Source organism: Mirounga angustirostris, unplaced genomic scaffold, assembly GCF_029215605.1.
Source record: "Mirounga angustirostris isolate CCGP_5_RB_7025 unplaced genomic scaffold, mMirAng1.0.hap1 SCAF_8, whole genome shotgun sequence".
In the NCBI taxonomy this organism is placed as follows: domain Eukaryota; kingdom Metazoa; phylum Chordata; class Mammalia; order Carnivora; family Phocidae; genus Mirounga; species Mirounga angustirostris.
In genome coordinates this window covers 4,324,503-4,347,148 of record NW_026991716.1, presented here as the reverse complement: position 1 = coordinate 4,347,148, position 22,646 = coordinate 4,324,503, and the positions used below count along the sequence as shown (strand labels likewise).

General features: G+C 46.2%; 1 protein-coding gene across 12 annotated transcripts in view; it reads right to left on the bottom strand.

The window, feature by feature from the left end:
• KIAA0319 (KIAA0319 ortholog) overlaps positions 1-22,646 on the bottom strand; it is a 98,609-nt gene that overhangs the window by 43,891 nt on the left and 32,072 nt on the right. For 11 of the 12 annotated variants that reach the window (XM_054505702.2, XM_045866291.3, XM_045866293.3 and 8 more), the window contains exons 2-5: positions 20,358-20,515; positions 16,487-17,220; positions 4,142-4,334; positions 706-804 (exon numbers count right to left, since the gene is read on the bottom strand). In XM_054505702.2, the coding sequence (XP_054361677.1) occupies positions 706-804; positions 4,142-4,334; positions 16,487-17,220; positions 20,358-20,412 (1,081 nt within the window). In that variant the 5' untranslated portion in view covers positions 20,413-20,515. The remainder of the gene's footprint in view (positions 1-705; positions 805-4,141; positions 4,335-16,486; positions 17,221-20,357; positions 20,516-22,646) is intronic. The other variant, XM_064597093.1, reaches the window with a different exon arrangement.

Genomic DNA, 22,646 nt, shown 5'->3' with positions numbered 1-22,646 from the left:
GTGAGATGCTAGTAGTTCAAGGGAGAAGTGCCTCAGCCGACAGCATTACAGACAAATGCCAAATATCATCACCTCTGCTTCAATGTCGACCCATATGTGGTAGGGGGAACGAATGAAGGAACACCTGCATGAGAACCACTCAGCACTGTGGGAACGAACACAGCCTAAGAAAGAAGACCTCTGACAGGTCAGGGGGAGAGCACCCATGTTTGGGGAAGAGGAGAGCGCTGCTCGAGCAGAAGAAAGGGCACTTTGAGCAACACGTTTCAAGGAGCTGGCGTGAGGCACCCTGAGCACCCCAGAGCCCTGCTGTCAGCAGGGGCATACCTGTCAACAGAGCGCGGCACACACCCCGTCGCCTCTCAGTGCAATCTTCCCGGGCTCTGTGGGTCAGCACAGCTCAGGCTCTGGGACGGGGACACCTCTCCTGCGCTCTAATTCACCCCTTGCTTTGCATCCTCAGCAACGCGTGACCTTCTGTCCCAACCAATGGAAGGACATGTCCTGTATTCAGTTTCCCACACTCCTCGATTTTAAACTATCTCAGTGAGGCTGAATGCTTACGACCAGCAGAGCCTCGTCAGCGCTCTCGGCCTTGGCCTTCGGTCGCGACCTCTCACGGTGCGGTGAGTAACCTGTAAAGACCGGTGAAGAGCGACCCAGCCCACCGGCCTCTGGTGTCACGAAGGGAAGTCAAGCTCTCACCTGCAGGGGGCGCACGCACAACAAAAGCCTTCAGGTCCACTTGGTCCTCCGGTAAAGTCATTACGAGATTGTCGCCGGCGGACACCGTGAGGGCTTTCACTACAAGTTGATTAGAAATAGTACAGTCCTTTATAAACAATAATGATGTTATATTACTGCCCTATAATAGGTTTGTTATTTATTTACTTATTTTTTTAAGATTTTATTTATTCATTCGTGAGAGACAGAGAGAGACAGAGAGGAGGGGGAGTGGGAGAGGGAAAATGAGACCCCCCGCCGAGCAGGGAGCCCGATGCGGGGCTCGATCCCAGGACCCTGGGATCATGACCTGAGCTGAAGGCAGACGCTTAACAACTGAACCACCCAGGTGCCCCTAGATTTGTTTTTAGATAAGATAACATAACATACTTTTATAATAGTTCTCCCTCTGATTTTATCTAAGACACTTCTTTCCTCTGGCTACTAACTGCACCACGACCTATATTATGATGCAGGGCAGATTTCGTAAATTTTAAGTCATCCATGGGAGGTGACAAGGTAAAGAAAATATGATTTGGGGGGCGCCTGAGTGGCTCAGTCAGTTAAGCATCTGCCTTCGGCTCAGGTCATGATCCTGGGGTCCTGGGATCGAGTCCCGCATCGGGCTCCCTGCTCGGCGGGAAGCCTGCTTCTCCCTCTCCCACTCCCCCTGCTTGTGTTCCCTCGCTCGCTGTGTCTCTGTCAAAAAAATAAACAAAATCTTAAAAAAAAAAAAAAAAAGAAAGAAAATATGATTTGGATTGACTGAGCACAGTGTTGGGTAACAAGGGTACTGTGGGTTGAGTCTCTTTTCTCTCTTACCAGACTTAGCACTTCCTGACTCCCTGGTATGAGCTATTTTTATTAAAAAATTGAGTGTAATCATAAGTGTTTCTGTATCATTAGTCACATACCGCTCAGTTCTGATAGCAGCCTCATGAATTATCGCTAATGGCCTTGCTCTTGGAACCTTTCCAAGAGAAAACCCAACCTCCATAAAGAGGCGATTTTAACTCAGGCAGCGGGGACATTCACTCTCATCAAAAGCACTTACCCACTAAGCCGGCCTTCAGAACCATGTCCATTCACCTTCTCCATAACCACGTTCACTCTCATCAAAAGCACCCACTAAGCCGGCCCTCAGAACCATGTCCATTCACCTTCTCCATAACCACGTTCACTCTCATCAAAAGCACTTACCCACTAAGCCGGCTCCCAGAACCATGTCCATTCACCTTCTCCATAACCACGTTCACTCTCATCAAAAGCACTTACCCACTAAGCTGGCCCTCAGAACCATGTCCATTCACCTTCTCCATAACCACGTTCACTCTCATCAAAAGCACTTACCCACTAAGCCGGCTCCCAGAACCATGTCCATTCACCTTCTCCATAACCACATTCACTCTCATCAAAAGCACTTACCCACTAAGCCGGCCCTCAGAACCATGTCCATTCACCTTCTCCATAACCAGCACAACACTGATGTACCCACTGGCTGGATGCAACTGGACATTCGTTTCACTTGTACAATACAACTGAGATAATGTCAAGATATCACACAGACAAAAGCAAAGTTTTTTTTGTTTCTTTTTTCCTTAAGCTGAGTGCTCTTTAGAGGTCTCAGCTCCTTGGAGATGCTGGGGGGCCATGTGGCTCAAACCCGCTCCTGTCCTCAGTCAGTATCCCGTCCTTCCAGTGCCTTCCTACACCAGCTGCAGGGGCCTCCCTGGTGTCTCAGGCTCCTCTCTCCCATCATTTCCACGGACTCTGCCCTGAAAGTCAGCAATTGTGGACCCAGAGGGGACACTGGTCCCAATGTATCATTTTACAGATGAGGGAACCGAGCCCTAAAAGGCCAAGTAATTGCTCAAAGTTATACGAATAATTAGCAATAAGAGATCCACTAATAATTAATTTAAATGTATTTATCTCAACAGACACACATACCAGATTACACTGTGCCAGGCTCCATTCCAAGGACTTTAAAATGATCACTTCATCTAAGCTTCTAACAACTCCATGCAATAGGTCCTATGAGAACCCAAGGCTCCTACTTCCCAGGCTGGTTTCCTTTCCAAAACACCACATGGCTTCTCTTCTGCTATTACCCTTCTCTGTACTCAAGCTCAGGATCAAAGCAAATCAACAAGGCAGAGAGAGTTATCCCCATAGAAGGGCTTAGGAAACGAGGTCTCCAATACCTCCTTTATTAGTAAATCTAATGGGAGCTCTTCAGTGTTTGCCATGATCTCTGCAACCCCTGGCTCCTTCATGACATCTTCCTACTCGGAAGTTTCTCTTTCCTTCCCTCAATCCATGCCCTCCTCCTGATGTCCTGCCTCTCTGGCAAGACCACTCAGCCAGCTCTGGAGGCTCCTTCTGGTCTTCCAGCTCCTAATGTAATGACGTCTCCAGAGTTCCTCTTCAGGCCTCTCCCAAGCTCACCCACTGCCCTCCGTGGAAGGTCCCATGTGTGCCCTCAGGCTTCAGTCACCACCTCTCTGCTGACGACTCCTGATCCTTTATCTTCAGCCCACCGCTCATCTAACTTTTAGTCCCATGTGCTCATCGATCTCAGAGTCCTGAGATTCTGCCAGTAGCCACTCATCAAATCCTAATGATCCCAGCCCCCTGATACCGCTTCAGTCTGGTTCCTTCTCTCCATCCTTGCAACCACTCCCTCTAGTCCTAATGGATCTTCTTGTCTCCAGTTGACTCCATATTATTTTCTCAAAGACAAATCTCATAATTTCATTTTCCTGCTTAAAATCACTCAGAGATTCTCTACACTTACCCGATAAAGCACAAACTCCTTAGCACAGATTACAGATCTTTTGAAATCTTGCCCTGCTTCCCACTCCAGATTCATACCTTGCCCTTCCCTCTCACGCACATGATCAGCTCCAGCCAGACTGACCTCCTGACTGCTCTCCCAAAATGTCAGAGCACCCCTGTACTTTCATTCTCTTGCACGGGGCAGGAAACGCTGGGCACAGTGCCCAGCGTTCCGTGAGTACTCACTGAACAGAATTATCATTATCGTTATTGCATGTCGCTGCCCTGACCTACACAACACACCAACCCCACTTCAGCTTGTTCTATCCCAGCACCGCCACCTCTGGAAAGGCTTCCTGGCCCTTCAGAAAGGTCAGGCGCCTCCCGTCGCTCCTGTCACAGCACTTCCCGTAGTATATGAAGACCAACTATTCACCCGTCCCTCGCACTGGCTGCCCTACAGATCACTGAGGAACAGACAAAGTTCATGTTTTCATTGCTGGTGGGGAGCACCGTGTCTAGTGCAGGAGAGAGGCTTAAAGATGTGCCTGGAGGGGACGAGTAAACCTTAACGTTGCCACTAGTCTATTCGACAGCATGGTTTTGTACTTTTCTCCAGCTGTATTGTTCTCACAGTTACCTGTCCTGGGAGCAGCGGTCGGAGACGCAGGTTGCTCTGGTGGGGTGGGCTCAGTGGGGACAAGGCTAGTGGGAGGGGTCAGGGCACCATGCTCTGGGCTCCGCACGGGGACTGTGGGAAGTGGGCTCTTCTCTGTGGAGGCTGGGCTGAATGCCACTCTGGCTGGAGGAGGATGACGGGAAGATATTAAAACCTAGGAGATCAATCACAAACTGTTAGGAAAGAAAAAAACAAAAAATGGTTGACCTCGTCAAGCAACACAATGTCACTGAGCTTTTACATAAATGAGATTCAATGGCATTCAAAATACCATGTTTAATATCACAAAATGTTAGAACTCTAGACCATGTTTTTTTTTAAGATTTATTAATTTATGAGAGAGACAGCAAGTGTGCACGCATGTGCTTGTGAGTGGGGGGGGGGAGGGAGAGAGAATCTCAAGTAGATTCCCCGCTGAGCAGGGAGCCCGATGTGGGGCTCGATCCCAGGACCCTGAGATCACGACCTGAGCTGAAACCAAGAGTTGGATGCTTAACTGGCTGAGCCACCCAGGCACCCCTAGACCATCTCTTTCAAATATTCTTTCTGCTACCTACTAAAAAAATATAAGAAAACTATGGGTTGAACAGTTATTATAAGTGAACACCACATGCAAGATGAAAAGAGAGAAAATAACTGTAGTGGGTCTCTGAACTAGTCAATAAGGCAAAAACTGAAGATAGATAATTCAACAGCCAGGCTTCTAGATTAAACAATCTTTGATTATAACAACTATTGTGTATAAAGTAACCGGAAGTTACAGTTCTAGTTAGCCAACTAAAGTGTTTTTTTTTTTTTAAGATTTATTTATTTGAGTGGGGGAGGGGAAGAGGCAGAGGGAGAGAAGCAGATCCAACTAAGCAGGAAACCCGACATGGGGCTCGATCCCACGACCCCAAGATCATGACCTGAGCCGAGATCAAGAGTCCAACGCTTAACTGACTGAGCCACCCAGGCGTCCCAGCCAACTTCAAGTTTTTAAATTATATACGATGTGCCAGAGAGGAAAGTTTCATCGTATAATAATAAAATGCTCTCCTGGGCCTCATCTGCCAGTGACTGTAGGGACCACGTAAGTAAAAGTCAGGCTAAGAACACAGGGGACCCACAGGGGAAGGTGCAGTGAGAAATCCACAGAAAGAAAAGCTCTAACTCCGATGTAACCCAGGGAAGGGGCTGCAGGTGTTTATAGAAATCGCACATTGGTATCTGCTGCAGTTAAGAAAAGTGAGGACACAGCAGACGTTCTGTGATTGGACACCTGATAGCTGACATCACTGCTAATTTTCACTGAATACCAGATATTTCAGTTCATAAACTGCCAGGTATTACTAGACAACTGGTAAAACCTTCAACAACAAATTTCAGGAACCAAGGCAAAAAGAAGATGAACCATAAATTTTTGAATATATTCATCAGACCAAGACAAATCAACTGATAACCGTTTTAAAAACCAGGCAGTGAGGGGCGCCTGGGTGGCTCGGTCGGTTAAGCATCTGCCTTTGGCTCAGGTCGTGATCCTGGAGCCTTGGGATCAAGTCCCGCTTCGGGCTTCCTACTCAGTGGGGAGCCTGCTTCTCTCTCTCCTCCCTGCTCCTTCTCTCTCTCAAGTAAATAAATAAATAAATAAAATCTTAAAAAAAAAAAACAAACAGGAGGGGGAGGAGGATGGTGGAGGAGTAGGCCACCTAAATTTCGTCTGGTCCCAGGAATTCAGCTAGATCGGGATCAAACCATTCTGAACTCCTATGAACTCAACAGGAGATCGAAGAAAAGAATAGCAACAACTCTCTGAACAGAGAAGTGATCACTTTCTGGACGGCAGGTCGTGCAGAGAAGTGAATCTGAGGTGATATTCAGGAGGATAGACGGCGGGGGCGGGGGCCTCCATCAGCTGCTTCTGGCAAGTGATAGAGCCGCGGAGCACAAAATCGGAACTTTTAGAAGTCGGCTCCACTGAGGGACGTCACTCCGGTGGCTAAGCAGGGGGGTGGAACCCTCGTGGGACAGTGTGTTCTCAGGACCCTCGGGGTCACAGGAAGACCGGGGGTGCCTGAGTGCGGCAGAGCTCCCAGGTATTGTAGTGGGGAAGCCGGCTGCAGAGATGGAGCCAAGGCACGGGGTCTCAGCTCGGGGTTGCCATAAACCGTGATCTGGCACAGTCGGGCCACTGCTCCTCCAGCAGCGACCCAACAAGCGGCAGATCCGGGGAGACTCCCCTTCCTCCCCGGGGAAGAGCGGCGCGGAAGTGCACCACAGGGATCTGCTGGGTTTGAAGACTCCACACTGGGTTGGGTGCCAGAGACAGAAGTGCTCGGTCACAGGCCGGGTGAACATGGAGTGCGGCCGGAGACCGGGGAGACAGGAGTGATTGACTGCTTTTCTCTGGGGGCGCACTGAGGAGTGGGGCCCCGAGTTCTCAGCTCCTCCGGGGTGGAGATTGGGAGGCCACCATTTTCACTCTCATCCTCCAAAGCTGTAGGAAAGCTTGCAGGGAACAAAAGATCCCGAGAGCAAACCTGAGCAGATTACTTAGTCCGGACCGGCAAGGGCAGGGCAGTTCTGCCTCTGGCAAAGACATTTGGGAACCACGGCAACAGGCCCCTCCCCCAGAAGATCAGCAAGAACAGCCAGCCAAGAACAAGTTTACCGATCAATGAGAACGGCAGAACGCCAGCACTGGGGGAATACTGCACATAGAATCCATGGCTTTTTTCCCCATGATTCTTTAGTCGTTCAAAGATAATTTTTTAAATTTTCTTTTTTTTTCTATTTTTTTTAGTTGAATTTTTCTTCTTTCCTTTTTCAACCAACATTTTATCAATTCCTCTTTTAAAATCATTTTTAATTTTTATCTTTACAGTCATATTCCATCACTTCATCATACTTACCCTTATTTTTGTATATATACAAGTTTTTCTTTTTTAAAAAGTTTTGGAGGCAATTTCTTCTAACAGACCAAAATACACCCAAAATCTAGTGTGTGGCTCTGTTCTATTCGCCAGCCTGATCATATTCATTTTTTGTTTGTTTCCCTTTCTTTTCCCCCCGGTTTTGGGTCTTTTCTGATTTGGTTAGTATATATTTTTCTGGGGTCATTTTTACCCTTTTAGCATTTTGTTCTCTCATTCATCTACTCTCCTCTGGACAAAATGACAAGATGGAAAAAATCACCTCAAAAAAAGAACAAGAGGCAGTACCGGCTGCCAGGGACCTAATCAATACAGACATTAGTAAGATGTAGGAACTAGAGTTCAGAATGACAATTATAAAGATACTAGCTGGGCTTGAAAAAAAGCATAGAATATACTAGAGAATCCCTTTCTGGAGAAATAAAAGAACTAAAATCTAACCAAGTCGAAATCAAAAAGGCTATTAATGAGGTGCAATCAAAAACGGAGGCTCTAACTGCTAGGATAAATGAGGCAGAAGAGAGAATTAGTGATATAGAAGACCAAAAGATGGAGAATAAAGAAGCTGAGAAAAAGAGAAACAACTACTGCATCACAAGGGCAGAATTCACGAGATAAGTGATACCATAAAGTGAAACAACACTAGAATAACTGGGATCCCAGAAGAAGAAGAAAGAGAGAGAGGGGCAGAAGGTGTATTGGAACAAATTATAGCAGAGAACTTCCCTAATTTGGGGAAGGAAAAAAGCATCAAAATCCAGGAGGCACGGAGAACCCCCCTCAAAATCAATAAAAATAGGTCAACACTCCGACATCTAATAGTAAAACTCACAAGTCTCAGACAAAGAGAAAATCCTGAAAGCAGCTCGGAACAAGAGGTCTGTAACCTACAACGGTAGAAACATTAGATTGGCAGAAGACCTATCTATCCACAGAGACCTGGCAGGCCAGAAAGGACTGGCATGATCTATTCAGCACACTAAATGAGAAAAATACGCAGCCAAGAATACTATATCCAGCTAGGCTGTCACTGAAAATAGAAGGAGAGATAAAGGGGGCCTGGGTGGCTCAGTCAGTTAAGCATCTGCCTTCCGCTCAGGTCATGATCCCAGAGTCCTGGGATCGAGCCCCGCATCGGGCTCCCTGCTCAGCGGGGAGCCTTCTTCTCCCCCTCCCTCTGCTTCTCCCCCTGCTCATGCTCTCTCTCTCTCTCTCTGTATCTCTGTGTCTCGAATGAATAAATAAAAAAACTTTAAAAAAAAAAAGATCAACAGGGAAATAAAGACTTTAAATGACACACTGGACCAGATGGACTTCACAGACATATTCATAACATTCCATCCCAAAGCAACAGAATACACATTCTTCTCTAGTGCCCATGGAACATTCTCCAGAATAGATTACATCCTGGGTCATAAATCAGGTCTCAACTGGTACCAGAAGATTGGGATCATTCCCTGCCTATTTTCAGACCACAATGCTTTGAAACTAGAACTCAAATCACGAGAGGAATGTTGGAAAGAACTCAAATATATGGAGGCTAAAGAGCATCCTACTAAAGAATGAATGGGTCAACCAGGAAATTAGAGAAGAATTTTAAAAATTCACGGAAACGAATGAAAATGAAAACAGAACTGTTCAAAATCTTTGGGATGCAGCAAAGGAGGTCCTAAGAGGAAAGTATACAGCAATACAAGCCTTTCTCAAGAAACAAGAAGGGTCTCAAATACACAACCTAACCCTTCACCCAAAGGAGCTGGAGAAAGAACAGCAAAAAAAGCCTAACCTAGCAGAAGAAGAGAAATAATAAAGATCAGAGCAGAAATCAATGAAATAGAAACCAAAAGAACAGTAGAACAGATCAATGAAACTAGGAGCTGGTTCTTTGAAAGAATAAATAAGATTGATAAACCCCTGGCCAGACTGATCAAAAAGAAAAGAGAAAGGACCCAAATAAATAAATCATGAATTAAAGAGGAGAGATCACAACCAACACGAAAGAAATACAAACAATTATAAGAACATATTATGAGCAACTCTATGCCAGCAAATTAGATAATCTGGAAGAAATGGATGCATTCCTAGAGACATAGAAACTACCAAAACTGAACCAGGAAGAAATAGAAAACCTGAACAGACCCATAACCAGTAAGGAAATTGAAGCAGTCATCAAAAATCTCCCAACAAACAAGAGCCCAGGCCCAGATGGCTTCTCAGGGGAATTCTACCAAACATTTAAAGAAGAATTAATACCTATTCTGAAGCTGTTTCAAAGAATAGAAATGGAAGGAAAACCTCCAAACTCACTTTATGAGGCCAGCATTACCTTGGTCCCCAAACCAGACAAAGACCCCATCAAAAAAGAGAATACAGACCAATATCCCTGATGAACATGGATGCAAAAATTCTCACCAAAATACTAGCCAATAGGATCCAACAGTACATTAAAAGGATTATTCACCATGACCAAGTGGGATTTATTCCTGGGCTGCAAGGCTGGTTCAACATCCGCAAATCAATCAGTGTGATACAATACATTAATAAAAGAAAGAACAAGAACCATATGATCCTCTCAATAGATGCCGAAAAAGCATTTGACAAAGTACAGCATCCTTTCTTGATTAAAACTCTCCACAGTGTAGGGATAGAGGGTACACACCTCAATATCATAAAAGCCATCTATGAAAAACCCACAGCGGATATCATAGTCAATGCGGAAAAACTGAGAGCTTTTCCCCTAAGGTCAGGAACATGGCAGGGATGTCCACTATCACCACTGCTATTCAACATAGTAGTAGAAGTCCTAGCCTCAGCAATCAGACAACAAAAAGAAAGAAAAGGCATCCAAATCGGCAAAGAAGAAGTGAAACTCTCACTTTTTGCAGATGATATGATACTTTATGTGGAAAACCCCAAAGACTCCACCCCAAAACTGCTAGAACTCATACAGGAATTCAGTAAAGTGGTAGGATATAAAATCAATGCACAGAAATCAGTTGCATTTCTATACAACAACAAGACAGAAGAAAGAGAAATTAAGGAGTCGATCCCATTTACAATTGCACCCAAAACCATAAGATACCTAGGACTAAATGTAACCAAAGACGCAAAGAATCTGTATTCAGAAAACTATAAAATATTAATGAAAGAAATTGAGGAAGACACAAAGAAATGGAAAAACGTTCCATGCTCATGGAGTGGAAGAACAAATATTGTGAAGATGTCAATGCTACCTAGAACAATCTACACATTCAATGCAATCCCCATTGAAATACCATCCACTTTTTTCAAAGAAATGGAACAAATCATCCTAAAATTTGTATGGAACCAGAAAAGACCCCCCATAGCCAGAGGAATGTTGAAAAAGAAAAGCAAAGCTGGCGGCATCACAATTCCGGACTTCCAGCTCTATTACAAAGCTGTCACCATCAAGACAGTATGGTACTGGCACAAAAACAGACACATAGATCAACGGAACAGAAATGGACCCTCAACTCTATGGTCAACTCATCTTTGACAAAGCAGGAAAGAATGTCCAATGGAAAAAAGACAGTCTCTTCAACAAATGGAGTTGGGAAAATTGGACAGCCACATGCAGAAGAATGAAACTGGACCATTTCCTTATACCATACAGAAAAATGGATTCAAAATGGATGAAAGACCTAAATGTGACACAAGAATCCATCAAAATCCCTGAGGAGAATACAGGCAGCAACCTCTTCGACCTCAGCCGCAGCAACTTCTTCCTAGAAACATCGCCAAAGGCAAGGGAAGCAAGGGCAAAAATGAACTATTGGGACTTCATCAAGATAAAAAGCTTTTGCACAACAAAGGAAACAGTCAACAAAACCAAAAGACAACCCACAGAATGGGAGAAGATATTTGCAAATGACCTATCAGATAAAGGGCTAGTATCCAAAATCTATAAAGAACTTATCAAACTCAACACCCAAAGAACAAATGATCCAAACAAGAAATGGGCAGAAGACATGAACAGACATTTTTCCAAAGAAGACATCCAAATGGCCAACAGACACATGAAAAAGTGCCCAACGTCGCTCGGCATCAGGGAAATCCAAATCAAAACCTCAAAGAGATACCACCTCACATCAGTCAGAATGGCGAGAATTAACAAGTCGGGAAATGACAGATGTTGGCGAGGATGGAGGATGCGGAGAAAGGGGAACCCTCCTCCACTGTTGGTGGGAATGCAAGCTGGTACAGCCACTCTGGAAAACAGTATGGAGGTTCTTCAAAAAGATGAAAATAGGGGCCCCTGGGTGGCTCAGTCAATAAGTGTCTGCCTTTGGCTCAGGTCTTGATCCCAGGGTCCTGGAATCGAGCCCCACATTGGGCTCCCTGCCCAGTGGGGAGCCTGCTTTTCCCTCTCCCTGCTCCCCCACTTTGCTCCTATTGTCTATCGCTATCTCTCTCTTAAATAAATAAATAAAATCTTAAAAAAAAAAAAAGTTGAAAATAGAGCTACCCTACAATCCAGCAATTGCACTACTGGGTATTTACCCCATAGATACAAATGTAGGGATCCAAAGGGGCACGTGCACCCCAATGTTTATAGCAGCAATGTCCACAATAGCCAAACTATGGAAACAGCCTAGATGTCCATCAACAGATGAATGGATAAAGAAGATGTGGTATATATATATACAATGGAATATTATGAAGCCATCAAAAAAAAAAATGAAATCTTGCTGTTTGCAACGACTTGGTTGGAACTAGAGGATATTATGCTAAGCAAAATAAGTCAATCAGAGAAAGACAAGTATCATATGATCTCACTGATATGAGCAATTTGAGAAGATAGACGATCATAGGGCAAGGGAGGGAAAAATGAAACAAGAGGAAACCAGAGAGGGAGACAAACCATAAGAGACTCTTGATCTCAGGAAACAAACTGAGGGTTGCTGGAGTGGAGGGGTTGGGAGGGATGGGGTTGCTGGGTGATAGACATCGGGGAGGGTATATACTATCGTGAACTCTGTGAATTGTGTAAGACTGATGAATCACAGACCTGTACCCCTGAAACAAATAATGCATTATATGTTAAAAAGAAAAACAGGTAGTGGGTTATAGGAAAAGAAAATTAATTTTCCTTATACCCGTCTAGCTTTTTGGGTGAGACCACCACTCCCCATAATAAAAAGGCAGATTAACAGAAGAAAAACAAATTTAATTATGTATGTACAGGTATCCCATAAGGATAGGAGATGCAAAGAGACGACCAAAACAGAAGATTTAATACATTTTAGACAAAGAAATAATAGAGTTGTGAAGAACTGACAAGACAAAGGGGTTTGGACTTGGGGGCAGTTAACGGTAAAGAAGGAACAGAGTTTGTGTATATTGTCTTCTTGAATACAGTCTTCTCTCCTAAATGCCCTCCTGGCACAGGGAGGTGGGTCAGATTGTCCTTCCTACACCGTCGTTTCCTAGGTACCATTAATTCAAAATAATCAATATGCCAAAGTGCCATGTTTGGGGATGACATTCTGAACCCCTACAGGGTCGACCACAATTTTAAGATGCTTGGTTTCTTTGAGGTTTCAGATATCAAGGTTTGTAAAGTGAGTGCTAATATAAGAGACTGTTCATCACATCTGTGCTGAGAATAGTAGGAAGTTCAGAATCCCTGCAAACCAGAGCTCCGGAACAGGTGTTCACAGCATATTATCGTGGTGCCTCTGTAGAGAATAGAAACCTGAGTAAGGGAGAAGGGCCCACAGTGGCCCCCTAACCCCCTGGCCTGAATACAGACAGGCTCTAAGGTGACACACCTCAAAATATCCATAACCCCAGGTGATCAATGGGCTACTAACACCTGAACACAGGTCCCAAAAAGGGAAAACTGCATACGTCCCCACACCTCCTCACCTCCCCCCCCCCAACAATTCCCCCTTAACCAAAGCCCCCCACCACCGCCTCCTGGCAGCCCTCTCTGCTTTGCTGTCCTGCCCACAGCTCCCTTGCAGTGTTCAATAAACTTCTATCTCCTCTGTTCTGCCCTGGGTGAATTCTTACCCACGCCGCTGGCCTCCACCTGACCAGCTTGCCCCACATTTGGTGGCCCCTCCCATCCGATCAAGAGACCCCACAGCCTCTGTAGATTCCACAAGATAAACCAGACTTTTTAGTTGTAGAGAGTCTTGAAAAATTACTACCAAGTTGAAATAAAGAATGGAGTCCATAGACAGTGGTGGGAAACATTTGAAGGGTTCACAGCCTCCACCAGGTCACGGCTGAGGGGCCGACTCCACTCCTGCCTCCTCTCCAGACCGATTCCTTTCCCACCACGGCGCCTCTCGAGGCTGGAAGGGCATGCCAGTTCCTCACTCACTCTTGGGCCCTGTGTCCATGGCCTCCACAGAGAGCTCCTGGCTAAGTTGTCAGCATGCAGGTCCTCCTTGACATAACCCACCCAAAGAAAATGGATCCTCCATGGAAGCAATGGGCACCCCCCGCTCCCCATTTCGACCTTCAATTTACATCTGGCTTGGTCAGCAAGAGTCTCAAATGCCTTTTTTCTTTTTTTCTATTCTTAATTACTGTGAAACACCTTCTTGTAGGTGCATCCCTCTGGTCTTGCGCACTTGAAAACAAAACTGCAGGAAACATCGTTTATCCTCTACGAATTTAATCTGGATGGGTTTCAAATTTCTTGAATTTGTCCTGTTCAGTCGCACTATTTTATGAATAATGCTGTTATGCGTCCTTGTATGTACAAATGCTTTCGTTCCTTTTGGGTAAAGACTTAGAGGTTGAGTGGCTGGGTCATATGATAGCTCTATGTTTATCTTTTTTTTTTAAGGTTTTTGTCTTGTCTTGTTTTGTTTTTAAAGATTTTATTTATTTATTTGACAGGGAGAGACACAACAAGAGAGGGAACACAAGCAGGGGGAGAGGGAGAAGCAGGGAGCCTGATGTGGGGCTCGATCCCAGGACCCTGGGATCATGACCTGAGCTGAAGGCAGACGCTTAACTGATGGAGCCACCCAGGCGCCCCTTGTTTTGTTTTTTTTAGAGACAGACAGTGCGGGTGTGCCAGCAGGGGTTGGGGAGGGGCAAAGGGCGAGGGAATCAGAATCCTAAGCAGACTCCATGCTCAGCATAGAGTGATCTCATAGGTCGTGATCTCAGGACCTGAGCAGAAATCAAGAGTTGGACATTCAACCAACTGAGCCACCCGGGTGCCCCACTATGTTTATCTTCTTGAGGAACTGCTGGGCTGTTTTCCAAGTGCCTAAACCATTTTATTCTCCCACCAGCAGTGCCTGAGGGTTCTCATTTCTCCATCCTTACTAATACTTGTTCTCTTTCTTTTAAATTCTAGCTACCCAGAGGAAGTGGTATCTCACCATGGCTTTGATTTGCATGTCCCTAAAGATGAATGCTATTAAGTTAATTATATAAGGAAGCGATTCTACCGAAGACAAAGAGAGACGCTGGAGGTGGGGGGCCAGTTATGAGAGGTTTCCATGAAGAACACAGAAAATAAAGATAAGGTTCTTATACATACAGGTTTCACTCCCTGCCTTGTCCAGCAATAAGAGTTTGTACTGATTTGGAATCATCCTCTTCCTAGTTCAGAGGAGGAGAGGCTTACAAATGGAGATTTCCCTTATAAATGTAAAGTTCCCTTATAAAAGGATAAATTGATTTTTTTTTTTTTAAGATTTTATTTATTTATTCATGAGAGAGAGAGAGAGGCAGAGGGAGAAGCAGGCTCCCAAGGAGCAGGGAGCCCGATGCGGGACTCGATCCCAGGACCCTGAGATCATGACCTGAGCCGAAGGCAGACGCTTAACCATCTGAGCCACCCAGGTGCCCCAAGGATAAATTGCTTTTAAGAGCTTCTCTTGTTAGTGTATTGTCTCAAAAATAAGCAGTTCAAGTCATCCTTACGCCAAAAGGGCATATTTTGGGGTCACATATTCTGATATCCTTCAATCCATTTTGAGTCAATTTATGGGGCGTAAGGTAGGGATCTAAATTCAGTTTTTGTATGGAAATATCCAGTTGTCCCAGTACTGTTTATTGAAAAGACTATTCTTTTCCCCATGGGATTTTCACGGCACCTTTATTAAATACAATTGTACTATTTTAAATACTTTTTTTGGTGAGAGAAGAAATCTCTGTTTTTGTCATTAATTCCAAACTTTCTACTTTAGCAGAATAAAATTATATTTCTTATGCTGCAGATCTAATGTTTATCAACACTAATTCAAGGATTATCTACAACTCAGTTCAGTTCAAAAAAAATTAATTTGAACGAAGGGCAAAATTTGTATTTCAGTGGAAAATGAAATACTGTCTATAGGCTTTCCCAGTTCTCTGATTCTAGACTTTCTTGTATGTGAGCTATTTTACAACTCTATCAATTGTAGGTAACTGATAATGATGAGGGAGCAGAAGGCTCGCTGAGGACAAAGCAGCAGCTGACCCCCTACCCCCCCCCATGTGGTATGTGTGACATTCCTCAGGCACTCCCGGCTGCCCTAAAGGAAAAACGAACGGTTAACCGATAAGATCACAGTCCTGCAGGACAGGAGTCTCCCTCAGTTTACCAATGTCCTAGTGATTTACAAGGAAGCTTTCTCATCAATAGCCTAACTTCCAGAGACCCATACCTCGGTTCCTGAAGCCCTAACATCACCCTCCCCTCCATAAAATTAAGGGAGGCTGAGGCGGAAGGAAATGCAAATAAAATGGAATTTCTTCTAAACCTGAAGCCCACTGACAAGGACGTGTGATAGGAGGAATGTAACATTCCTCCGGGAAACCCCCATCTGTCTTCCTGTTCGTGCCTCCTTAGAGGGGAAAACAGCCTTGGCCTGACGATGACCAGGCCTCCAGGACCCCGAGAGTCTTTAGCACACAACAGTCCTTCTGGACTCTCGCCTCCCCAGCTCCCAAGTATAAAGTCAGCCACACCTCACAAACCGGAGCAGCTCTTTCTGCCCACGGGTCCTGTCCCCGGGGTCTAATACAACCACCTTTTTGCACCAGAGACGCTCAAGAACTCTCTCTTGGTCGTCGGCTCCGGAGCTCACATGGCCGAACCTCACTTAGGTTCTAAAACTTCATCAAGTCCATCTGGGGCCTGGGGGTTTTCTCTGGGAAAGTGTGCTGTGCCTCTGGGCCTGCTCCCGGGACACCGGAGATCCCGGGGGAGGCGTGGCGAGGGGGAAGTGCTAAGTCGCCATGAGATGACTGGCTCGAGGGTGGAAGCCCGTTCCTTACGCCCTGGGCGCCCTGAAGGCACAGCGGAGGAACAGGTTCCGTTCCCTGGAAGGCTCTGGGAGCTCTCTCCCCAGGCGCCCAGCCTCCAGCGCACCCAGCCCCTCCCAGCCACGTCCCAGCCCCGAGCAGCCAGGCCCACCTCTCCTCCGGAGCCGGCGCTGGGTCGCTCCTGGCGCAGCAAGGCCTCCTTTCCCAACGCCTGTCCCCAAGGTGGGGCTGTCACCGAGGATGGCAACGAGCCGCTCTCCCGAGACCGCTGTGGGGCCGCGGCCCATGGGGGCGCGTTCGGCGGCCGCGGCGCAGGGTGGTCCTGCTTCTCGGCGGCCGCTGCAAGGCCGCCTCCGGCAGAGGGGCTGCCGCCGGCCCGGCCGCCCCGGCGCGGGCCCCAGGCCGAGGGCTCGGCGCTCCCTCTGGGCCCCGGCTTGCCGAGGGGCCGCGCGGGGGCTTGCTCGGGTTGCGCGCTGTCGTCCGAGTGCCCCGGCGCCTCCTCTGGGCCCCGCTCTGGGCCTAGGAAGGGCCAGTCCTTCCCGATCTCCTGCGGCGCGTCGCCCCACCGTCCCGAGGGCGCCCCCCTGTCGCGCAGCATCGCCCCGCGGTCCAGCAGCCGCGCCGGCCTGCGCACAAAGGTGAGGAAGGACCCGGGGGCGCCCACGGCCTTGGGCGCACAGCTCTCGGAGCGCGGGCAGCTCACCAGGTAGCAGCGGCCCTCGAGCCACCAGGCCAGGTCGCAGCCGGCCAGCTCACAGCACGCGGCCGTGCAGCGCACCGCGGGGCTGCCCGGGGGCCCCCGCGCGATCCTGGTGGTTGCCGGGTCCGGCGAAACGACGGCATTGGCGAACGTCCTCCCCTCGCGGCACGGGCCACCGGCACAACCTGCGAACAACGCGGTCCCCGGTGAGGAAAGGCGGCGCCCAACGGGAGGTCCCCGCGCCGCTCGCAGGCCTCGCCCCCCGCCCCCCTCTGTCCCGCCCGCCGCCCACCTGCCCGCCGGGCCCTCCGTGCTCTCTCCGTGTGCCTCCGTGGACTGAACAGAAGCATCCTTTTCCAACCGCGTCCTGCTTTTGTTTTATTTGTAATATTTTGCTCCTCACCCAAAAGTCAGTTATAAAGGTTTACTCTGGGGACATCATATTATTGCTGCTGTTAAACTGATTTTTTGTTTTTTTAAATCTCACAGGTTATTCTGATGATAGGTCAGTTGCCGGGGAAATATCAAAGGAGAGAAAAACTTGCCCTCAATACAGATCTGTAACAACTGGTCTTTTGGTTTTCTTTTAAAGATTTTTATTCGACAGAGAGACAGGGCACAAGCAGGGGGAGCAGCAGAGGGAGAGGGAGGAGCAGGCTCCCGGCCGAGCAGGGAGCCCGATGCGGGGCTCGATCCCAGGACCCCGGGATCATGACCTGAGCTGAAGGCAGACGCTTCACCGACTGAGCCCCCCCGGCGCCCCTGTAACAACCACCTTTAATCAGATTCTAAATAGCTACAAATATTCCCAGTCCGCAAACAGGACCGGTCCGAGGGCAGCTACCCCGTGTTCTGCAGACACAGGGTGCAGGCCCACAAGACAAAATGACAGCAACTGAGACTTTCAGAACCTTCGGCAGCAGTCTGTCATTCCCTGAAATCCAGAGGCAAAGTCACTTTTATTCTTTATTTGTTGGTAGAGATTTCTTTCCTAGTGAGGGCTTGTCACTGACAATTTTTTAAATTACTGTTATTTTCCTCATAGTGACAATCAGAGAGCACTTCTGACTGGAGGGAAGAGAAATGGAGTCATTTTTATTTTTACCTATATATACGTGATCATCATTATACACTTTGAAGAACTGTTCAGTGCCAAACACTGACTCTATAGGAAAGTCTAATTGGTCCAATTTAATAGGAATTAGATGTAACAGATACGCATCTTTCCAAATGAATAATCTAGCAACAAACTAATTCAACTGGAAGGATATTTTCTCAAATGCAAATCTACTTAATAGTTTTGGCCTTTTTTTTTTTAAGGCAAAGATAGTCTTTTTTTAAAATTATTTATTTATTTATTTGAGAGAGAGAGAGAATGAGAGAGAGAGAGAGAGAGAGAGCACATGAGATGGGGGAGGGTCAGAGGGAGAAGCAGACTCCCTGTTGAGCAGGGAGCCCGATGCGGGACTCGATCCTGGAACTCCAGGATCATGACCTAAACCGAAAGTAGTTGCTTAACCATCTGAGCCAACAGGCGCCCCTAGCCTTTTAATTTCTAACAAAAAGCTTAATATCGGATATAGAGGGGGGAAAAAGCCCTCCAGCTGAACATAAAAAAATAGCATCTTTAATTAAAACCAACTGATGGTGTACAACAGACAGGTAATCTCGGACTCCCACCTCTACTCTCAAAAATATTGCCTTTATTTGTAAAGATACCACTACATCCCTGAGTGGCCTTTGAAGACCCAAGCTAGAAACTTCTTCCAAACACACATGGTAGGATATGCTTTATTTCCCTGGAAAAACTGTTAGGTCATCTTCTTTTGGACAGTGTGATCCACAGAAAACTGCCATGTCTCATTTCTGGCGTTGGCCACCAGGCAGCTCAAAAGCCAACTTGTAAAACTGTCAGAAACCACCGTACAGAAGGCAGGCTGTGATCCTAAAGCAAGCAAACTGTTTCAGTGGCTAAGGAGAACTTTCCATGGCAGAAGCCTTGGAAAAGCTTAAAGTAGTTTTCAATCAGGTGGAGACTGCCATACACTTCTGGGGGTACATCATCCCTTTGTTCTGCAAAAAAAAAATCACCTGAATGATCTGTATGGACAGACATACCTTACACAGAGGTCTTAGTGCTCAATAAAGAAGTTTGAGAGGGTTTCCAACAACTAAACCATGCTTCTGTTGGGCCAAGTGGCCATAATTACTTAAGACTCTATCAGACTCACTCAACAAAAGCTCTTGAAGAGAACAGAGAAGACTTACTCATGTTCGTACCCTCTACACTGTCCCAGCCCAATCTAGGAACATAGTCACTCCATGATTGTTGACAAATCAATGAAATCATTGGCTAGCATTCTGTCAAAGGTAGAGAGGATAGAGAGGGAAGACAAAGAAATTGCAAATAATGTTCCTAATAAAGTAATTCAGGAATTTTAAATTAATGGAAAAATCACAAGAAAAAGACAAAAAGGAATGAAAAAGTGGGGATTTGAGAGAGGAAAAAAAAAAAAAGAGTGCTCAAACATTAGTAATCTATTGGGGAAGGACCGGGCTTTTCCAGTGGGAGCGTTTTCTGAAGGGCCCCTATATACACCAACAGTGCTTATAATAATTTAGCTGCTTCAGACCCCTGAGCCACACCTGCTCTGGTTCAGTAGGTCTGAATGCAGATAAAACTGCATTTTAACAAGGGTCACTCTCAGTGTCAAAAAGAAACAGGCCCAAAATGGAATCACTTATGTTAACCCCACAGAGATGACCTAATTGTAACTGCAGAGTCAGTCTCTTCCAGGAATGCAACTGAGACTCCTCAGTCTGGAATGTCCTGATCTACTCCTGAGGTCTTCTGCCTGCCTTGCCCTAAGGGAAGGTGACCTTGCCTCCTTCTGCCTTTGTGCATGAGGTCTGCCTTCGTGCCTTTTATATGTAAAATAATTCTGTTGGAAAGCAAACACACAGCACCTTCATTTCAGGTTATCTGAGTTGTTTTGGTTTTGTTTGTTTGTTTATTAGTTTCAGAGGTAGAGGCAGTGATTCATCGGGTACATATTACACCCAGTGCTCATTACATCACGTGCCCTCCTTAATGCCCGTCACCCAGTTACGCCATCACCCCCTACTCCCCCTCCAGCAACCCTCAGTTTGTTTCCTGTGATTAAGAGTCTCTTATGGTTTGTCTCCCTCTCTGGTTTCGTCTTGTTTCATTTTTCCCTCCCTTCCCCTAGAATCCTCTGCCTTGTTTCTGATCTGAGTCGTTTAAGCCAAAGACAGGAGGCTCGTGTGCGATGCTAGGGTCTCCAGGGTGATGGTTTCCTACCTGCAACAGCCGTCAGCAGCAGCAATGACGAGGGCACACTGGTGGGGGGTGCCATCCCGTCTCACACAGTGGATGCAGTCCGGCTTCCGAGGAGACCCGGGGGCCTCCAGTGCAGGCTTCCTTTGATGTTTCTTAGGAACCAGATTTGGACTCGGGAACTTCAAAGGAAAATTAGAAAGCAAACAGGAAGGAAGAAAAAGAGTACGTAAATGAGGAAACACACAAAATTATTTGTAGGATTTATTCATGTCACTGGGAAGCCTGTCCCGTTAACACCACAGGGCCCTATTCCAGGCAAGCCACCCACCCCAAGTTTGTGCAAACAGAAAGTACAGTTCCTGAGATGAGACAGAGGCTTTCATGCTTCTGTAGGGCCAAGGGCAGGCAGCCCCAAAATGGGCCACTTTGGCACGAACACTATTTTGAGTTAAAAGCAATCCAAACCCAGCAGATTCAGGAAAAGCTCTTTATCGCCTCTCAACTGCCTACTTGTATCAGGAAGAGAGCTATTTTTTAAAAAGATTTATTGATTTATTTATTTGAGAGAGATAGGGAGCACACACACATACACAAACACACACGTGTGTGAGCAGAGAAAGGGGCAGAGGTACAGGGAGAGAACCTCAAGCAGACTCCCCGCTGAGCACAGAGCCTGATGTGGGGCTTAATCCCACAACCCTAAGATCATGACCTGAGCCAAAATCAAGAGTCTGAGGCTCAACCAACTGAGCCACCCAGGAGCCCCAGGAAGAGAAATATTAACAAAGATTCCTCTCTACCTAAGAAACTTCTCTACCTGTGGTTTCCAAACACCTCCTTTCACCTTCCTGCTAGTGGTCTTTCTCCCCTCAGTATTCTCAGACCTCTACCCCTCTCTTTAGCTCATCATATAAGCCTCATTGTGCCTGACTGTCTTGGGAATTTCCATGCCTGTGTGGATTCCCCATACGTACACTATTAAATTTGACTTCCTCCTGTTAACTGTTTCCTGTCAATTTGACTCTTAGTCCAGCTAGAAGGACCTTAAGGGGCAGAGGAAATTCTTCATCCCCAACACTTGCTCCCCTTCCAAACCCAAACCTATGAAATAAGATGAAATCAATTATACTACTATATTTTGTCAATTCTGTAAGTTACATATTTTCATACTTGACCCCTGGAATCAGGATGTCTTAAGTCGGTCAAGCACTGGGCAGGAAATAGATACCATTGCTTGTATGTACATATTGATTATGCAGAACTGGTAATCTTGGCTTGGAAGAAAGACAGTATGAAGCACTCTTTTAAGAAATATTGCATCCCTACTGCTCATGATGATACACAGGCAATGCTGTGTGGGAAAAACTCAGCCTTGACAAATGATTCAGCAGAAGTAGATCAAGATTGTAGGGAAATTCAAGAGCACCTTACTTTATATTCACTTAGAGTTCCTTTTTACCAATGCACAAGGATGATTTATGATAAAAATCTGTCCAAATAAATCTATTTAAATGTGCGGAAATTTTCTGACAAGAAAATGAGGTGCTGTGGATAACTGACAGGATTTTTTTCTTCCTTAGTGGTATTTAAAATAATGATGCCTCTTATAATCACTACCATCGTAGAACAGACAAAATGTAGTAACAGTGGCACTTCATTTTTGTCTGGTAATTTCTTCAATGTGATCTTCATAACAACCCAGCCAATATTATTATCTCTGTTTTAAAAATGATGAGGGGCACCTGGGTAGCTCAGTCGGTTGAGCATCCAACTCTTGATTTTGGCTCAGGTCATGATCTCGGGTTGAGATAGAGCCCCACAACAGGCTCCACACTGGGCATGGAGTCTGCTTCAGATTTTCTCTCTCCCTCTGCCCTTCCCCCCCACCTCCCTCTCGTAAAAAAAAAAAAAAGGATGAAATTGAAGCACCAAAAAGTTCACTGAGGGGTGCGTGGGTGGCTCAGTTGGTTAAGTGTCTGCCTTCAGCTCAGGTCATGATCCCAGGGTCCTGGGATGGAGTCCCCTGTCAGGCTCCCTGCTTTGCCCCTCCCCCTGCTTGTGTTCTCTCTGTCAAATAAATAAGTAAAATCTCAAAAAAAAAAAAAAAAAATGTTCACTGATTTGTCCAAGGCTGAAAAATCAGTACTAGTGTTACTGGTCATCACTAACTCAGGAAACACATGGGTGAGCCCTGGTGCACTGCCTCAGCTGTTCCCTCCCAGGGAATCTCAAGGATGCTAGACAAATAGAAAGCAAAGTTCCTGGCTGGGTTTTCCAACACTGCTGCTGAACAAACTCAGGTAAACTTAT